Genomic DNA, 23,383 nt, shown 5'->3' on the forward strand with positions numbered 1-23,383 from the left:
CGCTTGCCCATGCGTGCACGTCATCCTCGGGTGGACGAGAGGAGTGGAGGAGGCGAGCCCAACGCTGCGCGGGGGCCAGCACGTGGACATCGTCCACCGTGAGCCAGCGAGCCAAGGCCAAGATCCGCCTCCACCCGGTCTGCCGGACTAGCGTAAGCACGTGTCGAACTCGGGCTTCGAGACAATGATGGAACTACTATGGAGGAAGGGGCAGGCCCGGTCGGTTCGTTTGTTGTGCGGCCTGGTAGTTAGGAGAGGTTTGCAAGCAAACGCGCGGAAAATGACCGGGATTTTGGCCGTTTTGCGGAGAATTCCAGGTATTGACGGCAGCGCGTTTACTACGCGATGCACATTGGGTAGTATTGGATATTTTGCAGACTCGTCGTACGAATTCAGAGCCATTTTATCGGGGAGAGAAACGCGTGGTAAAATTCGAGTATTTGCTTCCGTGCTCCCGACGGGTAGAAGGAATTGAGCCATGTTATCTAGCGAATATAGCGGAGGAGAATTGCAGCCGTCTAAAAAAATGAAAGCTTCCAGATGGAGGAAAAAAAAAGAAGGAAGAAGAGAGAAATTATTAAATCCCATGAATAAGACTCTCAGATTTGACGTTGTAAGTGTTGGGTACACTCAGATATCCACCACCTTAGCACCAACCAATCCAGAGGACAGATGTTGTTGGACCTACTTCTCTGCTTAGATCTGGGTGTCCCGACGCTTGCCATGCCATCCATGTGTAAGAAGAGATGGCGGTGGTAGAGAGCAAGGAGAAGAGGTCGAATCGGGCCATTTGATTAGCTACAACATCATGTGGTTTTAGCTAAAGTTATTAGGATGCTTAAGCCATGTTTAGAAACATTAGTACACTATTGGGATAATTAATGCTTCATCTATAATTAATTATGGCCATTTAATGATAGCTCACAATGATTAATCATTATTAGTTAATTAATCTTAACAACTAAAACCATATTCATGGTAGGTTGTGAGCACATGGTTTTGATGGTCGTGCTCATAACAATTAAGGACTGGTTCACGAGCTACTATTGTGAAGCATTAATTATACTAACCACAAGCCAACATGGGTAATAGCTGGGTTTGTAGTATAATACATTCAACAGGAGACACCAAGGTATGTTGCTGTTCTTTTATCGTGGCAGACAATAAGTCCACAAGTGGTAGGCAATTAAGTGCTGGGTTTGTGCTATGCTTTCTCATTCATTCATTGTCTCAAGTGTACAATAGTGAGACTCCTCCCTCTATTTATAGGGATAACCATAAGTTCCTTTCCATATTAGTGAGTGGGGCAATTACTAATTGGGCTAGGCCTTCATGGGCCAGAGGTTTCCTTGTCAAAACTCTAGAAAAACCCAGTTGAAAAAATTTGGAGAAAGAGTACATAGCATACGCTTGCGATGCTGCACGAATTGCCTCAAAGACCAGGCCTGTAAGGATTGGGATTACTATTTCTACGGGCAACAATATGATTGACAAGGAGAGTAGTCCCAACACTTGCATTCAAAATGGCATTTTGATCAGTGCGTGGGAGATCACATATCGGCTAGGGAATGTTGGCTGCGAATGGCGGTTGGTCGGTTACCACTTGGGCTACGCGCTCCTCATGATCCCATCAAAGAGAGGAACATAAGAGAGGTTACAAGGTTAATGTCGGGAAGCAATTCAAGTTTTTTCAAGTTAGAAGACTTCGAATTGTATATCTCGACACGATAGCCGCTTTACATCTTGAGCCCCCATGTACTCATAGGAGGGGTGGAGATGAACTTGCGGGGGCAGAATCCGATGACGTACATAATCTTGGACAATTTCGTACCCGGTCAGACCACGTACTCAGAGGTCATTGATCTTCTCGATGAAGCTTTCTAAGGCTAGCGTCAAGAAGGGTTTTGAGGTCTACGATTTGGAATGCGTGGGTTTATCTTTAGGAACAGTCAGGCAGGGACATAGTTATCATAACCGGACCGGACCGGCAATTGGACCGGAAAAAACCGGAACCAGAGCCTCAGGTCTGGTCCAGTTAAAAGACCGGCTATGCAATTGGCCCGATATAAACCGGTTGGACCGCCCTGATATGTCTCTATGAATGTAAATTGCACAAATGTAAATGCAATAAGTAAATGAGACAAGAGACAAGGAATTTTTCACTCGAGGTTCGGAAACTCACCGGTTTCCTAATCCCCGTTGAGACAAGCCCAACTTCACCGCTCAAAACCATGAAGCCACCGCAAGCCCCCTTCGTCAAGGGGTGGGCAAGGAGGGAGCCGACCCACGAAGTGGACTACCCAAGCCTCAATCACTAGGGGTAGTTCTTCCTTCACTCCGAAGGTGGTGAACTCCAAACCACTCACAAGCAGCGTCAGGCCTTCTCCACAATCTCCTTGGAGAGGTCACCGGGCATGAAAAGACCTTGATGTCGCCTAGAGGGGGGTGAATAGGCGTTTAAAACTATTAAGAAAATGCGGAAGCTAAAATTTTAGGATATTTTGGAATATTTTCGGATATTTCAGAATATTTTCGGATATTCTGAAAATCTTAGCTTTTTAGCAAGCTAGAAAGACAAACAAAAGGGGATAAAGGCACAAGTAGATAATGGGTTTGCACAAGCAGCGATTAAACTACTAGCGGCACCAAATAGCAAAGTTAGACGAGTAAGAGAGAGATAACACCGGGATATTTGCAAGTTGATGTGTTACCGAAGTTCAAATCCTTGAGGGGATTCTACTCTTCGTTGAGGAGCTCACAATGAGCCGGGTCTTTTCCAACCCTATCCTCGTGAGGTTGTGTGGGAGATATGGCACCCGGGTACCCCACGGTATTGGCCCAGGCTAGGCTGGAGGGGTGGGCTGATGGCCCATGTCTAGTATGGCAAGTATAGCATAGTTGGGCAAGAAAACAAGAATATGGTAACAAATCCCTAATCATGTAACGAAAGGCAAGTATCCAGATTGTGAGGATACATGGCCTTGATTGGTGCTGGCGGCTTAAGATTGTATAAAGGTGGCCGGCGCCCGAGCGGGAGAGGCTTCGGCTTCTCTAACCATTTTTCCACCATACACAAGAAAGAACACACTGGACATAGGGTATTACCTCTTCCCAAGGGCCTGAACCAGGATAATCCTCTGCGTCACCATCTCTCATTGATCTAGCACACCCCGTAAAATATATTGCCGATCCTAGAAATCGACAGTTGGCGCGCCAGGTAGGGGGGCGCTTTATCATTTTCAAGGCGGAGATGGCACCCACTGGGTTTGAAATCGCCAGGTAGGGGGGCACTTGATCATTTTCATCTCCCTCTGGGCCGATATCAAGCAATCCTTCGCCTGCGACAAAGAGAGCTGCGACATGGCTCAATCCATCGAGATCTCCCTGCAACAACAACCTATGACTGCAAGCATCGCCGACAAGGCACCCAGCGAGCCACACCTCCCGGCAGCGAAGGCCCCGAAGCACTCCATGGGCAGCAGCAGCGCGCCCACCAAGAAAGTCGCCCTCGACCCCCTGACCCCAGACAAGACCATGATCATCGGCGCTGAGTTGGGCGACAAATAGGAAAGCGCGCTCGTTGACTTCCTTCGGGCCAACAAGGACATCTTCGCATGGAAACCGTCCGACATGCCTAGAGTGCCGAAGGAAGTCGCCGAGCACGCCCTGAACGTGTGCCCGGAGGCCAAACCCATCAAGCAGAGCCTTCGTCGTTTCGCCTCCGACCGTAAAGAAGCTATTAGGGAAGAAATTAAGAAACTCCTAGCTGCTGGTTTTATCAAGGAAGTGTATCATCCGGATTGGCTAGCCAACCTGGTCCTTATAAGGAAAAGTAATAAACAGTGGCGAATGTGCATTGATTACACCGATCTCAACAGGGCATGCCTGAAGGACCCCTTCGGGCTCCTGCGCATCGACCAAGTGATCGACTCGATAGCCGGGTGTGAGCTGCTCTCCTTCCTCGACGCCTACTCAGGCTACCACCAGATAGCACTCAAAGAGGATGACTGCATCAAGACCTCCTTCTTCACCCCGTTTGGAGCATACTGCTACACCACCATGCCTTTCGGACTCAAGAATGCGGGGGCTACAAATCCGTAATCATGTAATGAAAGACAAGTATCCAGATTGTGAGGATACAGGGCCTTGATTGGTGCCGGCGGCTTGAGATTGTATAAAGGTGGCCAGCACCCAAGCGGGAGAGGCTTTGGCTTCTCTAACCATTTTTCCATGATACACAAGAAAGAACACACTGGACGTAGGGTATTACCTCTTCCCGAGGGCCTGAACTAGGATAATCCTCTGCATCACCATCTCTCCTTGATCTAGCGCACCCCGTAAAATATATTGCCGATCCTAGAAATTGACAGGTTGCACAAATGCACTCCTCCTTCTACTTAGGGTATCTCTTCCCTTTCGGAGGTGAGATCCGACCTTCAGAAACTCCCTCAGCACACCACAAACAAATCGGTGTCTCGAGGTTGACTCCTAGCCGTCTAGGTGTCCTCAACCACCAAGAGTAATAAATGCCACAAAGATTTCTTGGGGATGAATCGAGTGCTCAACAAATCTTCACGAAGTCAACACCAAGCACTCAAACAAACTCAAATCAACCACTCTCACACACATGAAATCCAAGATTAAAGATTGGTGGAGAGGAAGAAGTGAGAAGGCAAGGCTCAAAGTGAATCTCAAATCAACACAAGCCAAGGGCAAATGATAAGCAATGGAGCCAGCAACCTTGGCTTAGAGGGGGAGGGGGCTATTTATAGCCACAGCCTCAGATTTGCCCGTTAGAGACAAAGATTCCAATTTTCGGAAATTCCAAAAACCATTTTCGGACATATTTGGAAATCAACAGAAGGCAATTTCATTTGACCAAAATTTTTCGGATATTCCGAAAAAATTTCGGAATTATTTTTTGAAGTTGCTACAGTACTTTCAGAGTTTCCGAAAACTGCAGATTTCAGCACAGATTTCAGCACAAATTCAGCAGAAAAAAGAATTTCGGAAATTCTGAAAATATTTCGGAAAAATCTGAAAATTTCCAGAACACATTTTTACTTCACTGCCAGTTTCGGAAAATCCGAAAACTCATTTCAGACAACTCCGAAAAATTTCAGAATAGAGGAAATAAGGAGAAATAGTTTGAAAATATTGATTTTTGAGCACCAAACTCATCCCTTGACATCAAAGTAACATCCCCCTCAATAGTACGGTTTTCCTACCAACTCAAGAGCAAATAGAAAAGTTGTACCAATATGAATACCTTCACGCCATCTTCTTTCTTTGCTTTTATCGATGCTAATAAGGTTGATCCGTAGCAACTTATGACTTCTTATGGCCTCGATCGGTCCATCGGTGTTTGGCTAAGCACCTGCTCCTTCACCACCGCGTCAGGTCCTTCGGCGCCAAGCCTTCGCTTGCCCTTCTCCCATGCATGGTCCATCACGTAGCAAGTCTTACCAACCCTTCATCGCCTCTAGCCATGTTTTGTCACTTGTAGCCTTGGATCACAATGAAACCTCGTTGTATTGCATATTCTTCTTCATCATCTTCGTTGGTTCTTCATCGGACTAATCCCTTGCTTATACATTCAATAAGCGCATTAGTCCCTTAATCGTTTGTCATCAATTAACCAAAACCCACTAGGGCATAGATGCTCTTTCAGGGCAACACCTCCATAAGCCGTCTAGGAGACGGCAACCTCCAAGAGTAACAAGCGATGACCTAGCACGGAGATGATCACGTGCCACACTAGCTCTACAATGAAGCAATGCACGTAACTCTTGGCTAATCAACTCTCAAACACACCAAATGGATGAACACAAGCACTAGAGAGTGCGAGAGTAGTTGCAAGGGGTGTATGCAAATGAAGAAAGTGCTAATAGAGTCCCCTTGCTGCTGGTGGAGGAGTATTTATACCCCAACCCTCAAAAACTAGCCGTTGGGGTCGAAATCCCCAACTCTGTGCCCTGCTGGTTAAACCACCATGGGGTGGCCAGTCAGACCGGCCCATAATGTAACGGCTAGAAAACTAGTTGTTACAGTGCATTTAATGCACTGATAACGAGGGGGTCGGTTAGATCGGCCTTGGCTCGGTCTGATCGGCTGCGGCTCTGGATCACCAGCCCAGAGGCCGACCACCGGCTCATAGCCCGCCGGTCAGACCGACCAACCTCTTGCGGTCAGACCGGTATGACTCCTTCGGTTAGACCGGCCCTGGTCAGAGGATGCGATGTAGAAGAAGCGAACCAAGTCTAAATGCAAATAACCTAATGTGGCATTTTGATCATCTCTTTGTTTACTTCATTACCCCTCTTGATAGTACGACAAAGCTATAAACAAATCTAGCAAATCATGATCACCCAAACTCCTCGATCATAAAATAAACCTGCTAGTTTACCGCCTTCATTCCTTTTGCTTTGCGCCATTGATTTTAATCGTCGATAACCATCCATGGCATACACATCGTATGGACCAATCTCAAAATGTATAACTCAAGAGAATAGTTAGTCCACAATTAGCGCTTGCTATTAATTACCAAAATCAACGACGGGGCCTAGATGCTTCAAGCGGTATCGTCAACATGGAGGAAAAACCATTTCTTTCTCCACTTCTTCCTTGAGAACATGCATTTGAAGGGGATGTATTCTCCCTTCATCCCATCCCGGAGGCGGAGACCGTTGCATCCATAAACTCTGGACGATTCCATCCACCTAGCCTCATAGAAATACCTAAACAAATCTAGAAAAGGTTGTACCCCAAGGTACATCTCACATAGATGAGTGAAGATGCTTAGAAGGCAATGGAGATGGGATTTAGGTAGAGGAGGTGGAGATCATAGAAGTCAAGAAGAAGAGAAAGGAATTTAGAAGGAAGGGGCAAAAAACTGCATTGGACGAAAGAAGTAAAAGTGATGATTCTCCCTAAGTTTGTATGGGGATCAATACCTCCTTCTGAACGCCCTAGCACTTGAGCGCTCGAGAGAGCTCCTTCTCGCTGCAGCTTCGCCAATGCTTCGTCCGTGATGATGGATTTCGGGAGATCCATGGAAGCTTTGGCGGTGGTTGGTGGAGTTTGGGGGATTAGGATTTTCTCTACCAAAGTGAGGGAATTGGTGCGACAAAGGAAGGCGAGTGTGCTAACCGTTCAAACAGAACTCAAATGCATCTCACAAGTGGGATTTATAAGTCAAATCCTATTGTTTGAATTTCAAGAAAGAAAGAGAAATTGTCAACAAAATATCTACAGGTGTTTATGGCAGGTCATGTTTCTTGACTTGAATTCAAATTCAAGTTTAGGCTGTGTTCTCAATCACGAATAGAAGGATAACCTTGTCGAGTGCTTTATACCTACTCAATCATCCGAGAATTGACAGGTAAGCCTGATGAAGGCTATTTCTTAGATTGTTTGATCAAGAACATCGTCATGTTCATTATCAATGTTAACGATAAGGCATGCCTCCTATACTTGGTTTGTACTGTACGAAAGTATCACATACCTAATGGTATACGGGAAGGTATACTTACATTAAGGCAAAACTACAAATATAGAAAGAAACTGTCTTCTTAGGATAGAAGGTATCAGAGTCCTATTCGGGGAAACTAAGGTCTCCTTAGCCCATATCTTGTCCTAGTTCACCGAGTTCTACTTGGAGAAGAATGTGGTCATCGCTATAAGTACAAGGCCAACCGTGGAGAGGAGGACATCGAATTATAAGCCATACCCATATCCATATCAGGATACAATCCAGAGGAAGCCGAAGCGGTAGTTGCCGATTAGATCTTGTAGAGCCGTTCTCGACGGATCTAGTCAATGGTTTATATTAGCTATCTTATTCCCCCATTGTACCTTTTGTGCGGTGTTTTTCCTCATATATTCATATAAACTGGGGTATGATTGTTACTCATCTTGAGAGCCCGAACCAGTATAAGCTTTTATCTCACTGCGTTCTTGGTAAAATCTCGCGTATACCGTGGTTTCAACATTGCCCATATTCTACAAATACCATATGCGGGTGTAGTCTATCGACATCGACGTACCAGTCAATAGCAGAGACACCCGTGATGATTTTGTCTATATCAAGATATGTCGACTCGTCTTTCAAAGGTGTTTATAATGATAGGGTGTGTGTGCGCATTCATAGGTGTGAGCGTGCACGTGCTGTGAGTGTTTACAGTTATCCTTTGTTGTCAAAAAAAACAATAGTTCTATCTAATGTCATTCTTAAAAGTTGAAGCTTACATTTTAATATCGCTTTGGATTCTAATTTGTCAGGGTTATGGATACCACATACCTAATAGTAGTCGACTAAATCTCGGCAGGACCCACCACATACCATGTCTTATACGGGAACAGCCTTCGGATATAGGAGGAGTTCCGCATAAGGAAGGATGAATAGAGTTCTACATGGAAACGACAAGGACTACTCGGATTGTATCCATATTGGTTTCCCTAGTTCTACTTGGACAAGAGGACACCTATGGGTATAAATATAAGGCCCCCTAGGAGGAGAGGGGACACGGAACAATAGATCAAGACACAAAATCAACATACAAGCCAACATGCGTCAAGACAAGACGCCGGATATCGACTTCAGAGATAAGCATGGCTAGTCCCCTATGGTGTCTACGGATACTGTTAGGAGAGACGAAAGCGCTGTCTTTGATCTTGCCGGATGCGGATTCGAGAAGTAAGGCTACCCTGTTGTCGACTATGAGTCAGTACTTCAGACCGCCAATTCGACAACAGTTAGATAGGCTACCCCAAATATTGTACTGGTGTGATTATGATGAATAAGAGCAACGACCGGCTTCGGCCAACAGGATGTAGGGCTATTACCTATAAGATAAGGGACCCGAACCTGTATAAAAATCCTCGCCTCTATCTCTTTTACCTAAGTCTCGCATATACCCTGGTACCAACAATCCCCATACTATACAAATACCCTAGTTACGATACCAAACGTCGACATAATTTAGACCGAACATCACAATATTTTACATGGTCGGTCCTTTCTTCTTCGTTTAATCCTTCTATTCTTATAAGACTATAAAAAATGCCCGTGTGTTGCAACGGGTAAAAGTTATTTTAATCTTATTATTATTATACAATTTAGTTAAGGTGAAATTCACTGTGGGAATTCGCTTGGATATATATATTTCTAGAAAATCATGAGCTGCAATTAGAAGTCCGATCATCTCAAGTTAGTATGCGAGTTTGTTTAAAGAGATTTCTTATACGACTTTTTCTGTATTTCTAAAAGCAAACCAACTTAAAAACCGAATCAAATACGCATGTGTATTTCCAAAAGAGAATGGACATAGAAACCGACTCAAACACGGATGACGTACCAAAATACCGGTAAAAACATCTTTAATTTTTATATAACTAGAAAAAATGCCCATGCGTAACGGGTGAAGGCTATTTTAATCATATTATTATTGTACGGTTTAACTATGGTGAAATTCAATGTGGGAATTCGCATGATCGAGTTGCAATTAAGAGTCTGATCATCTCAAGTTAGCATGCAAGTTTTTTAAAAGAGGTTTCTTATACGTCTCCTTTTGTATTTTTAAAAGCAAACAAACTTAAAAACCGACTCAAACACGGATTTGTATTTCCAAATGTGAATGAACTTAAAAACCGACTCAAATATGGATGACGTACCAAAATACTGACAAAAACATCTTCAATTTTTATAATAGTAGAGATATGATTTAGTTAAGATGAAATTCACCGTGTGAGTTTGCTTGGATATATCTATAACTAATATAAATATTTGGATTTTTCCGGTCGTCACAAATCGGACGAAGGGCGCCTTCGTCCCTCGCGGTGCGCCTTCGCCCGCAGCCCCCGAATCCCAATCCCTCTCACAATCGGATACAAGAGAAATAATTCCCAAAATCGGCACAATCAAATCACTCAACCACAATCATCACAAAATCACAAAATAAACATCCAAGAAGAACTACAATATACATCACAATCACAAAACTACATCACAAAATTTCACTCGCCTGCCGCCGTATCCAACCTTGACCGTCGCCACTGCCGCCCTCAGCCGTCGCCACGCTATCCATCCACGGCCGTCGCCACCGCCACCGGAGGGAGAAGAGAGGCGGCGGAGGAGGGAACAGCCCGCCGCCGCCGGATCCGCCCGCGGCTACCGCCAACGCCGCCACCGCCAACAGAGGAAGGCAAGAGGGGGCGGAGGGAGCCGCCGCCGCTGGATCGACCAGCGCATTAGGTGGCGGCGGGGAGGATGGTGAGGCGGCGCAGCTCCGGAGCCCTTCCTCCCGCCGGATCTGGCAGTGGGAGGGCACCTTTGGGCGGTCGTTGCTCCTCCCGCCGCTGCCGCGGAGGGGAGGGCGCGGCCATTGCCGCCGATGCCACCTCCCACCGCCGCTGGGCCACACCGTCTCCACCTGTCGCCGCCACCCGTTGCCTGCCGCCTCCCCTCTTGCGGCGCCGACTGCCGCCTCGGCTACGAGAGAGAGTAGAGCGAGGGAGAAGACCGAGAGGAGGAGGGCGCTGTGGGGAGGGCGCCGTCAGCCGGGCGGAGGGCGCCGTGCGAGGGGGAGGGGAAGCGGCGCACTGGTTAGGGGAGAGGGGAGGGTGTCGCTGGCTGCGACGGCAGTGGAGAAAACACCGAGAAAGAGGAAAAGGAAGGGAGGAGAGAGAGAGGATAAGGGAAGTCGGGAAAAACGAGAAGACGAGGAGACGGAAAGATCGAGGTGCCGCTTGCTCCGCTCGCTCTCCGCTTGCTCGCTCGGGGATAAGGATTAGACCTGACGGGCCTTATATTTTTTTAAAAAAAATTGAGCACTCTGTATTTGAACAGCACAAGTATGCCATATAATGTAACATCCCGGCCTAGGGCTTAATAGGATTAATAGAATACTCATATCAACAAGTTGCAACTTCTTTTTCGGAAGCCAATCTCCAAAGAACTCCAAGGTTAAGCGTGCTTGGCCTCGAGCAATTTGGGATGGGTGACCGACCGGGAAATTCTTCCCGGGACCACACGAGTGAGGACAAAGTGTGCAGAAAAGACATGTGTTGGTCTGTGAGGGCAGAGCCGACTCTCGCGGTTTCACGGGCGCGTGTGTCGCAGTTGCGCAGGCATGGTACGCATGGCTGGTGTAGACCGGGAGTGGTTACACAGCATGTGGGACCACACGAGTGAGGACAAAGTGTGCAGAAAAGACATGTGTTGGTCTGTGAGGGCAGAGCCGACTCTCGCGGTTTCACGGGCGCGTGTGTCGCAGTTGCGCAGGCATGGTACGCATGGCTGGTGTAGACCGGGAGTGGTTACACAGCATGGCACATGCGCTGGCACTGGACACATGGACGTGGCCAAGAGAGGACGTTCCTGGCCTGGGGTTGATCGACGGGGGCGTCGATCTCTCTTAAGGGGGTGAGGGTGTAACATCCCGGCCTAGGGCTTAATAGGATTAATAGAATACTCATATCAACAAGTTGCAACTTCTTTTCCGGAAGCCAATCTCCAAAGAACTCCAAGGTTAAGCGTGCTTGGCCTGGAGCAATTTGGGATGGGTGAGGAACTCCAAGGTTAAGCGTGCTTGGCCTGGAGCAATTTGGGATGGGTGACCGACCGGGAAATTCTTCCCGGGAGCACACGAGTGAGGACAAAGTGTGCAGAAAAGACATGTGTTGGTCTGTGAGGGCAGTCTATGACCTATGAAAGCTATCAGATGTAAGTGGGCCCGGCCTGGGGGAAGGCGGGCCGTTACATATAACCGGCACATATAGAGATTTATAGGGTTGGTTTTTAATTTTTGTTCGGTTTTAAGTCTAATGGGCCTTTCTTTTACAACTTTTTTATTTCTATAAGGAATATATTTTTAAAGGGCTCATATCATAAAAACAAAATCCTAATGATCTAATATTTTTATATTTATTATAATTTTAGTTTACCCGTTGCAACACACGAGCATCTATTTATTAAAAATATTTAAATAATAAAATTTTCTTGACCTGTCCTTGTCCGCTCTTTTTTTATTATGTTTTTTATTTTTTCCCCTCACCATCTAATCTTCTTTCATTTCTTTTTAATGTCTACTTATTAATATTTGACCTCAAATACAATTTGTAAATAAAAAACAATACTCACTCTCACAAAATTAATAAGATTGTTTTTTACAATTTGTTGAACTCCACATATTTTTTTCAGGTAACAATACACAAGTATATTCCTACAATTTCTAAGTAGGTATAGTTTAACAGGATAGGTTTCTTGTGGTGAAACCAGTCAATCTGGATTCAAATCTTTAATTTGACACGGGTGCTCGAGGCGTTCGTGGTTACTTCGTCAATCTCAATGCTCGTGTTGTGAGCGCGTTTGCACTATGTGTTTCTAAAAATATATATATTCTCGCAATTCAAAGTACATTGAGTACAAAAATTCCACTCGTGTTCTACATAAAAAATAAATATTTTCGTTCATGATACCAATTTTCATCCGTCGCCTTTTGGGCAAAGACAATCGTATTATTCGTCCATCCATTTTCTCCCGTGCTACAAATCATCCAAACTAAAGATCATTTCTATAAATATAGAGCATATTATTTATCTAAAAGCAAACAATTTTTTTTAGTAGATTAGTTGTCTAAACCAAACAACACTTTTTTCACTATACACACTACGTAATCACCCAGTGCAACGCACGGGCACTTTTGCTAGTGTGTGTGTATATATATATGTATATATAGAAAATCATGAGCTGCAGTTAGGACTTAGGAGTCCGATTCTCAAGTTAGCATGTGAGTTTTTTTAAATAGATTTCTTATATGATTCCTTATGTATTATCGAAAGTAAACTATCTTAAAAATCGACTCAAATACGGATATGTATTTCCAAAAGCAAACGAATTTAAAAACCGACTCATAGACAGATGACGTACCAAAATACCGGCAAAAACATCTTTAATTTTTATATAATAGTAGAGATATGTAAAATTTTTATATAATAGTAGAGAATATATAATAGTAGAGATACGTATAAGTCGACGTTTTCCGATGGATCTTGCCAAAAGGCCCAGGACTAGAAGTTTACTGAGTGGACTTATTGTGACGGTGTTCTAAAGATGAATACAGTGACTCAAAGAATCAGTTTTAATAAAATACTCCTAAACCATATCGGAGTACGGAGTAGTTACTAATCGTGACGCCTAAACTTTAGAACGAAAATAGCTATTCGCCCATAAATATGGCTGTGTTTATATCTAAAGTTTGAATCTAAACTTTAGTCCTTTTCCATCACATTAACCTGTCATACACACACAATTTTTCAGTATGGTTTAACTATGGTGAAATTTAATGTGGAAATTCGCATGATCGAGCTGCAATTAAGAGTCTGATCATCTTAAGTTAGCATGCAAGTTTTTTTAAAAGAGATTTCTTATACGTCTCCTTTTGTATTTTTAAAAGCAAACAAACTTAAAAATCGACTCAAATACGGATTTGTATTTCCAAATGCGAATGAACTTAAAAACCGACTCAAATACAGATGACGTACCAAAATACCGATAAAAACATCTTCAATTTTTATAATAGTAGAGATATGATTTAGTTAAGATGAAATTCATGAGCTGCAGTTAGGACTTAGGAGTTCGATTCTCAAGTTAGCATGCGAGTTTTTTTCAATAGATTTCTTATATGAGTCCTTCTGTATTATCGAAAATGAACTATCTTAAAAATCGACTCAAATACGGATATGTATTTCCAAAAACAAACAAACTTAAAAACCGACTCATACACGGATGACATACCAAAATACCGACAAAAACATCTTTAATTTTTATAATAGTAGAGATACGTATAAGTCGACGTTTTCCGATGGATCTTGCCAAAAGGCCTAGGACTAGGAGTTTACTGAGTGGACTTATCGTGGACTTATGGAATACAGAAACCATATTGACTCAAAGAATCAGTTTTAATAAAATACTCCTAAACCATATCGGAGTACGGAGTAGTTACTAATCGTGACGCCTAAACTTTAGAATGAAAATAGCTATTCGCCCATAAATATGTACTCCCTTCGTAAAAAAAAAAAAAAATAAACCCTGGGTTTCCGTATCCAATTTTGATTGTCCGTCTTATATAAAATTTTTTTATAATTCGTATTTTCATTATTGTTAGATGATAAAACATGATTAATATTTTATGTGTGACTTGTCTTTTTAATTTTTTCATAATTTTTTTAAATAAGACGGACGGTCAGGTACGGAAACCAGGTTTGTCTTTTTGTTTTTTTTTTTAACGGAGGGAGTATGTACTTACTAGTATTGCATTTATGACGCGGCGCAACCTCCGATTCGTTCACCTCCCTCCCTTTCTGTTTACTCGGCAGCAGATATATACGCCATCTTGCAGAAGCTTTCCCTCCTCCTCCAACTTCCATCACAATCCCACCAAATCCTTCTCCTCACGTCAACGATCGCAAGCCATAGCTCCGATGGATCCCTCGTACCCTCCCTCCGCCACCGCCCGCCGCGCCGCCGCCATCGCCCGCCACCTCGCCGGCCTCTCCCCTCGCGACGCCGCCGCCGTTGCTGCAGCGCTGGAGCCCTCCGCGTGCCTGAGCTACGCGCCCCCGGAGTCGTCGGAGCCCGCCCCTGCGTTCTCGCCGCTGGAGCTCCGCTCGCTCCTCGACGGGCACCACCTCCGGGAGCGCGACTGGGCGTTCCGCGCGATGGAGGAGAGCCCGCTCTTCTGCCAGCGCCGCAGCGGCGGAAAGGTGTTCGTGTCTCCGGACTACAACGAGGGCAAGGAGGGGCAGCGGGAGGCCACGATGCGGCGGGTCGGCTACCTGGCGCGGCGGGGCGTGTTCCGGGGCTGGCTCACGGAGCCGGGGCCCGACGCCGAGCTCCGCAAGCTCGCGCTGCTCGAGTGCCTCGGCATGTATGACCACTCCCTCGCCATCAAGATCGGCGTCCACTTCTTCCTCTGGTACGTTCCCCTCGCCCCCAATTTTGTCTCAAATTCGCCAATTCCTAGCTCACATTATATTGCCAATCCCCAATTTCGCGCTCAATTCCCAGTTTTGAGCTCTGCTATGGCAGTCTTTCTGGTGCGATGAATTTATGATCAGCCACGGCATTGTACAACCAAAGACTTGGCTAAGTCCTGGTTTAGTTCCCAACTTTTTCTTTGAACTTCTAACTTTTACATCATATCAAAACTTTTTTACACACGTAAACTTTTAACTTTTTTCTTTAAACTTTTCAATTTTAACCAAACTTTTAATTTTGGCGTGAAACTAAACACAGCTAGTCTGGTCATGGTGTCCTTCCGTGTCTGCATAATACTGAACTTACTGCAAGTTACTAGTAGCAAGTAAATTATTAGGATTTCTAGGTGTGCAAGCAATCCATGAGAAAAGTAAACGGAAGAGAAATATTTGAGGATGGATCAAAGCAGAGAGCCGTAGGCTGTGTTTAGATTCAAAGTTTGGATCCAAACTTCAGTCCTTTCCATCACATCAACTTGTCATACACACATAACTTTTCAGTCACATCATCTTCAATTTGAACCAAAATTCAAACTTTGCGCTAAACTAAATACAGCTGTAGCACGGCAGCAGGAGTAGGGTCGTTTATCCGTGAGCAGAATTGCAGAGTACCTGCATCCTGCAACACATGCTTCCATAGTTCCATACCCTATCCCTGTAGTCTCGAACTCGTGTATAGCGTGCAGGCCACAAAGTTGCAACACACACAGCTAAGCAACCAACCAGTTATAAAGCGAAACTATTTAATCAATTTAATTAAAGTCTTGTTTGATGAGGCCCAAACCAGCCCAAGGAGGATGAGCCAGGAAATCGAACTCGTTTCATGCTTGGGGAGGGTTTTGAGACTTGAGAGTAAGTGGCTTTGAGAGATTCACATGTCCAGTACGGTAGTTTTCAAGTTTGTTCTGTGCTCAGGCCAAGCATGTCTCACGTGTCAGTTTTTTTTTTCTGCGTTTCAATATTTTTCTTCGTTTGTCGAAGGTTCTTCTTAAAAAGTATATTTTTTTTGTCCATCTGCTTGAGACTTGAGAGCATCTCCCGATTCGATATATGTTTGTCAACTTCGAAGCTGCTCCGGTGTCTCATCTCCGCTCCGCACCGCAACGACTCCGACGGTCCGACCTCTTCTTCCTCGCTTGATCTCCTCTGGACACCGAAGACTCCGATGGAACCCATGTCCTCCTCGCCGGCCGCCAGCCGGCGCGCCGCAGCGATTGCCCGCCACCTCGCCGGCATTCCGGCTGCCAAATTCGCCTCCCTGCTCGAGCCATTCTCCTGCCTGGGCTACGTGCCGCCGGAGTCCAATGAGCAGCCCCCGGCGTTCGCGCTAGGCGACCTCCGGAGGCTGCTCGACGGGCACGACCTGGGCGTGCGGGACTGGATGTTCCGCGTCATGGAGCAGAGCACATTGTTCTGCAGCCGGCACGGGGGCCCCGGACCTGCAGGCAGGGTGTTCGCATCGCCGGACTTCAACAAGGACAAGGAGGGGCAGCGGGAGGCGACGATGAGGCGGATCGGGTACCTGGCGCGGCGCGGCGTATTCCGTGGATGGCTCACAGACACGGAGGGCGACGCCGAGGCCGAGCTCCGCAGGATCGCGCTCCTCGACTGCATTGGCGTCTACGATCACTCGCTCGCCATCAAGATCGGCGTCCATTTCTTCCTCTGGTGATTAATTCCCTTGCCATCTGGTGATTCCGACCTTTCTTCCGCTCGGCCCGAGCTTGCTTCATTGCTTGCGTACATAAGTTTGTCCTCTTTTACACCCCTGCTAGCTCCGAGCTTGCTTGCTTACAGTACATAATTTTGTTCTCTTTTACACTTCTTCTGGCTCCGAGCTTGCTTGCTTACTTACAGTACATAATGTTGTTTCGTTTCGCTTGGTTCTCTTGTAAAGTTTCATGCTTTCATTAGCTCTGCACTACAAAGTTATTTCAATGCTCCCGTTCTTTTTTCCTAATTCTCTTAAAATTTAGAAAATCTGTATATAACTAATTTCTTAATTGCACCAAAATATGGATTTTCTCTCCGTTCAGTTTGATACGGATATAGTTGACTCAGCATACAAAACTTTAGGTACTGTGATTCTGGGCCCTAATAGGATAATAGTATGATCCAAGCCCGTTACATGCGCTGTTTTAAATGGGCTTATAGCGAATACAATGGAATCAAATCCTGCCGTGGTCCAAGGCCCATTACACTCCAGATCGTTACTGAGTTTTCCCCCTCTCCGGCGAAATCGCACCTCACTAGGCCAAGCGACTCCACCATTTGATCCGAATGCGCTAGATCCGTTTCTGCTGCTGCAAGGATTCGGCTGACTCCGGTCCGGCCTGTGGCGGATCGACCTCGCCGTCGATGTGGATCTCGGACCCCGTAGGTGCCCTCCTTCTTTCATCTCCCCGGCAGTTGTCTTCTTCTTATGGGATTCGGTTCTTCTGCAATACGCATACAGTCACGAATTTGGTTAAGTTTCTCGTTCGTTTTGTTCCTGTGTACCCACTGTCCTGTGTGTAAGACTAAAATGAATTGGGAAGAGAGAGAAAGCTCTCTTTAAAAGCATACTTGAAGTAGAGAGTTGGTAAAAGAAAAAAAGAATAGGTTTTGTCTTGCTTTGTCTTACTTTACTTCGCAGTTTTATTGAATGGTTTTCTCATTGGACTATAGCAATCGTGTTTTCTTTCTTGGCAACATATGAATGAATTGACGGTCCTCAATGGTGTTCTCTGCATGTTCCCATCAGGCCATCACAGTTGGCCCCTTTGCAACCCAAAGTCCAATCCTATACTGTACTGGAAAGTTAGGTGCAGGAGTAATAGATTTTGTTGTTATCTTATCCACTTTAGCTGCTGGGTGTAATTGTTAGCCATTGCTTGCAGGAGAATGTTTTGTTCTATCTTGTTAGGATCTCCTATGAAACGAGGCTTTGCCAATTTACCCCGTACATTATACGACAGTCCTCTAGATGAAGGATTATTATCTCTATTTTGTATTTTGATACCAAGTGAGCAATGAGCTTCTCAACTCTATCTTTCCATCTTCCTCCATGCCATGTACCCTTTCTGTAAGCACCACTTGTTCTTTAAGCAATTACTGTTTATCCCATTATAAAATTAGGTTCGTATGATAGCATTTTCATATTTGTAGCATACAGAACTGGAGAGAACATCCGCCTGGAACTGGTCTTAACCCTTCATGGAAGTTATTCAATATTTTGTTGATCTCCTTCCATTTTTCATGTAGAAAGTGTAACATGTTGAATTCAAAAAATGAATGATTATCTGATAGAACTGATAGCATTATGTTTGTTGACAATTTTCTGGTATTAAACATCATTTCTTTTTGCACTCCAGGGGCAGCGCAATCAAGTTTCTTGGAACAAAGCGCCACCATGACAAATGGTTGTCGGACACAGAAAATTATGTTATCAAGGGTTGTTTTTCCATGACAGAACTGGGTCATGGGAGCAATGTATGTGATGATATTTTGGTCAATTTACTGAATTGTAGTTTTGTTAGCTGTGTTGATGAGATTTTTCTTTGCCTTATTTGACTAATTTGAAGGTCCGAGGAATTGAGACAGTGGCTACTTATGATATTAAAACAAGAGAGTTTGTGATAAATACTCCTTGTGAATCAGCCCAGAAGTACTGGATTGGTGGAGCTGCTAATGTATGATGAAATTTCACTTAAATAATTGAGTACATCTATGCTGTCTATTTGGTTATTACTTACTGTTGGTGTTTGTGGCCTTTTACAGCATGCTACACATACTATAGTCTTTGCGCAGCTCCATATAAATGGGAGAAATGAAGGAGTCCATGCTTTTGTAGCTCAGATTAGGGATGAACATGAAAATGTTATGCCTAATATCCAGATAGCTGACTGTGGCCATAAAATTGGATTAAATGGTGTTGATAATGGACGAATTTGGTGAGCCCTTGTACTTCTGTAAAGTTTTGTCTTCCTATCACGCACATTGTAAATTAATTTAACTGTCTGTCAGGTTTAACAATATACGTGTTCCTCGAGAGAATTTGCTGAATCTTGTTGCTGATGTTTTGCCGGATGGGCAATATGTTAGCACGATAGATGACCCTGATCAGGTAATGCGACCTTATCCTCTCTCTCCCTCACTCCCTAGACGTACACATAGATAAGTAGTTGCTGCATTCATTTTTGTCTCATTTTCAAACTGATAATTTTCTGTTCTGCAGAGGTTTGCAGCATTTTTATCTCCACTTACACTTGGTCGAGTTAATATTGCAGTTAATGCGGTTTATATTTCAAAGGTATGTCATGTGCCCTTCCTTTTCTATATATACATGGAGATTGTTCGAATGAGTTCCAGAGGGTATATATATATGTAGCTCAAGATTATTATAGAATTTGCTCATTTAGACTAGCTGGTAATTAAGCAAACTGGAATCAGCTAAGATAAACAGCACAAGCAAAGTGAAGTATCATCTATTTGAACAAGGACAGACCACATCTGTGCACTTAGTTAGATCAGCCCAAACAAGTTTGGTTGGAAGTACCTTTACAGCCAAGAACATTTCTCGAAACCTGGAAATTATAATTCAGAGATTTATTTGGAATTTGACTGTTCATGAACTGAAATAACTAAGCCAAGATGGAGTATAGAGAAATCTTTTTAAAATGGTTGAGTTTAGATCAATCAGTGCCAGTGATAAAGTAAGAATCCAGTTCCTAACACGCAGAGGAATGTGCTTTTCAATCAAATTTTTGTTCCTAGATACGTTACAATAAGAGGTTTTTTTTTTCGAACATGCAGGAGATCTGTGCATCATTTCATTAATAATAAGAAGATAAGCACAGGGAGGGGATCAAAAATCTCCCCACCCTAAACACTTAAAAACAGAAAAACAAGATCACTTAAGTCGCAAGGGCCATCGACCTACCCAATATCTCACGAAACTTTAAAGCTCTGGCTAAGCACCAGAATGTGCCTTCATCTGCCACTGATTGTAGCACCATTGACACCCTCGGAATTAAGCCATTGAAAACACAATCATTCCTGTGTTTCCAAATTTCCCTAGCCACCAGAATTATAAGCGAGTTTAGCCCTTTCTTCCTTTCTTTGTTGATGTCCTTCACTGCCCTAGACCACCAGCTTGAGAAATGACATGTGTCAGGGGTAGGGGCGAGGCCAGTGAAGCGTGAAGCTACTCTGTGAAGGATCAGCGACCAAACCTGCCAGCTAAAAACGCAAGTGATAAGAATATGTTGCAAAGGGCAGGCAACTAGGTGTGGGAACCCTCGCTTGGACAGGCGATCAGCCATCCAACAATGGTTATTTACCACAAACCATAGAAAATATTTGCACTTTAGCGGTGCCCAACTTTTCCATACCCTTCTCCATGGAGCAAATCTGATAGTCCCAACAAAAAGAGTCTCATATGCTGATTTGCTAGAGTACCAGATCCCGATAACCTCCAACGGTGCTGATTCGGTGTATCATGTTGCAAGTTTACTGCAAGCACTAAATCCCAGATCAGAAGATACTCTCTAATCACTTTCACAGTGAGAGCTCCTTTTATATCTGTGATCCATGTTTGATTACCCAATGCTTGAGCCACTGTACATTGTTTGACAACCTTCTTAGCAATTAGCTTGAACAAATTAGGGGTACAAAGAGATACCACATTTTCTATTGTAAAATTTAATACCTGCTGGTACACGAGACACTGAGAAGTACAAATTTTATAGTAGAAAATGTGGTACTCCCGGTACCTCCTCAAGGACCTTAAAACTTCTAAAATAAATAAGCTTGTGTGCTCTTTCTCTGTGCTTACAGGTTGGCGTTGCAATTGCTGTGAGATATGCTTTGTCAAGGAGAGCCTTTTCAGTTACACCAGATGGTCCTGAAATGCTGTTACTTGATTATCCCAGTCACCAGCGACGCCTTCTACCACTGCTAGCAAAAGCGTAACCTACTAGCTTTCTCTGGATTTTTGTACTTTGCATGTATTTAATTTTGAAGCTTCTTCCACAGCTTGGAGTTTTTGCAGTAGCTCATTCGTTTTTTTTCCTCTTGCTAATCTATCATCTTGCTGAACATTTGGCATGGGAGTAGATCTGATATTCTAGTCATGAAATGCCAGTATCCTTATAAAAAAATATTAGCACTAAAGTTGCTAATATTCCCAACATGTAAAAAAACATCACTAATGCTAAGCCCTTTTTTTCAGTGTTTTCACTACTACTTAATGTCATCATATATGCTAAAGTATATTTCCTTATGCAGATGTCTGATGAGCAGTGCTGGTAATTTTATGAAAAGGATGTATGTGAAGAGGACTCCTGAACTTAACAAATCTATACACATTTACTCTAGTGCTCTTAAAGCTACACTTACCTGGCAGAATATGACCACACTTCAGGTATTGTCAAAAAGCGCCACCAAGTATTTTTTCTTTAGAGATCTATTTAGTTAGGAATGTTGATACATTCGGATGGACAGGGATTCTAGTAGAATTTTCTTGCTTATTGTGATAGAGTCTACTCTCTCCGTTCCAAAATATAAGCATTTTTAGAATAGTGCCAAGTCAAACTTTTTAAATTTTGACTATTAATAGCAAAAAATTAGAAAAGATTAATCATGTAAATTTGATGTTACTATGTTTATCATTAAATGAACTATCATAATATGCAACTCTTTTTATTTAAGATATTTTACTTTTGTAGATATTGTTAGTTAAAGTAGCATCTCGGAGACCGTGTCCAGGTCCAAAAATGCTTATATTTTGGGACGGAGGGAGTATATCTTATTATTCCAAACAAGCCCTTTTCTTGATCGATATCACATTCTGGATTTCTTTTTACATCTATTAGGAGTGCCGTGAAGCTTGTGGTGGCCAAGGTTTGAAGACAGAGAATCGCATAGGAATTTTCAAAGCTGAATTTGATGTCCAGTCTACATTTGAGGGCGACAATAATGTTCTAATGCAGCAGGTTATTTTGCTTATTGTTTGTCATCTATGTATTTCTCCCAAAGGTATTTTATGCTTAGATTAATTTTAACTATTTAACCTTTTCAGGTAAGCAAAGCCCTTTATGCTGAATTTTTGACAGCAAAAAGGAAGAATCAACCATTCAAGGGATTGGGCTTGGAACACTTGAATGGTCCTTGCCCTGTTATTCCTGATTATCTGACAAGTGGCACACTAAGAAGCTCCAGTTTCCAGGTATAGAATAATAACTTAGTTTCTTACATTTATAAGATAGCTGTCATGAGACAACTCTTTATGTATGCCTTTGTGTTGGTGAATAGATGGACTTGCTCTGCTTGAGGGAGCGAGATTTACTGAAACGATTCACCACGGAGGTTTCTAACTATCTGGCACAAGGAGAAAGCAGAGAGAAGGCTTTGATGCTGGTAAATCTGCTTTTACTGCACATTTTCTTGGCGAGCTTAACTTAGTGTCTAACTTGTGTGACATTTATCCAGAGCTACCAACTCGCTGAAGACTTAGCTAGAGCATTTACTGAGCGCACAATTTTGCAAATATTTTTGGAGGATGAGAAGAATATTCCTACTGGTTCTTTAAAGGTATATGTATTCTCCTCTTGCTACCTAGCTCAAGTCCTTCCTGAATCCCTTCGATTGTTGTATTGTTATTATTATGTGTGAATTTTCATGCAGAAGTAATCTTCATGTAACCTTGAATTTGCGTTCTGCAGGATATATTGGGCTTACTAAGGTCTTTATATGTTATGGTTTGCATAGACGAATCTGCATCCTTTTTGAGATATGGTTGCCTATCGCGAGAGAATGTAGCCGCTGCTAGGAAAGAAGTGATGACACTGTGCAGTGAACTCAGGCCCCACGCACTTGCTATTGTCAGTTCCTTCGGAATCCCAGATGCCTTCCTTAGCCCACTCGCTTTTGACTGGATTGAGGCAAATGCACGGTCTTCTGGGAATGAATGACTCCACGCTACCATCAGGTAGTTATGGGGTTTTCCAATGGAACTACTACAGATGGACAGCCAAACACACTATACGCAAAGATAGGTGTACATTTGCAACCACTTCCTGTCAAGATAGGTTACAATAATTTCTCTGAAGTGTATAGTTCGAGATGGTGATGTTGATCTGGACTTCATAGAAGTTTATGTTCTTGTAATTTGCACTTCAGAATGGGACATACGTGAATAAGTGGAACTTCAGAATGGGACATACGTGAATAAGTGGATGTAGCCTCTACATTTTTTAAAGAAGAAGACGGCTTCATAGCCAAGCTGAATCGCAGGCTTCCAAAATCATGGGAATCCCCCAAGCCAAACAAAGTGGCTCTGTAGACCCAGAGAAGTGCCAATCTTACC

General features: G+C 43.7%; 1 protein-coding gene across 2 annotated transcripts; it reads left to right on the plus strand.

Annotated features, from left to right (window-relative positions):
• The first annotated feature begins 14,374 nt into the window (after nucleotides 1–14,374).
• LOC127777985 (acyl-coenzyme A oxidase 3, peroxisomal-like) lies at nucleotides 14,375–23,320 on the plus strand. Of its 2 annotated transcripts, none has more exons than XM_052304609.1 (13): nucleotides 14,375–14,975; nucleotides 18,390–18,507; nucleotides 18,600–18,707; nucleotides 18,796–18,968; nucleotides 19,042–19,141; nucleotides 19,253–19,327; nucleotides 20,854–20,984; nucleotides 21,304–21,439; nucleotides 21,891–22,010; nucleotides 22,097–22,243; nucleotides 22,330–22,434; nucleotides 22,507–22,608; nucleotides 22,740–23,320. In XM_052304609.1, exons 1-13 carry the CDS (start codon nucleotides 14,482–14,484, stop codon nucleotides 22,986–22,988), a joined length of 2,058 nt encoding a protein of 685 aa, XP_052160569.1. In that variant the 5' UTR covers nucleotides 14,375–14,481; the 3' UTR covers nucleotides 22,989–23,320. The 2 variants fall into 2 exon arrangements, with proteins under 2 accessions (XP_052160569.1, XP_052160568.1); XM_052304608.1 differs by lacking the exon at nucleotides 14,375–14,975 and adding an exon at nucleotides 16,187–16,704.
• The last annotated feature ends 63 nt before the right edge of the window (nucleotides 23,321–23,383 follow it).

Source organism: Oryza glaberrima, chromosome 6, assembly GCF_000147395.1.
Source record: "Oryza glaberrima chromosome 6, OglaRS2, whole genome shotgun sequence".
Classification (NCBI taxonomy): Eukaryota; Viridiplantae; Streptophyta; class Magnoliopsida; order Poales; family Poaceae; genus Oryza; species Oryza glaberrima.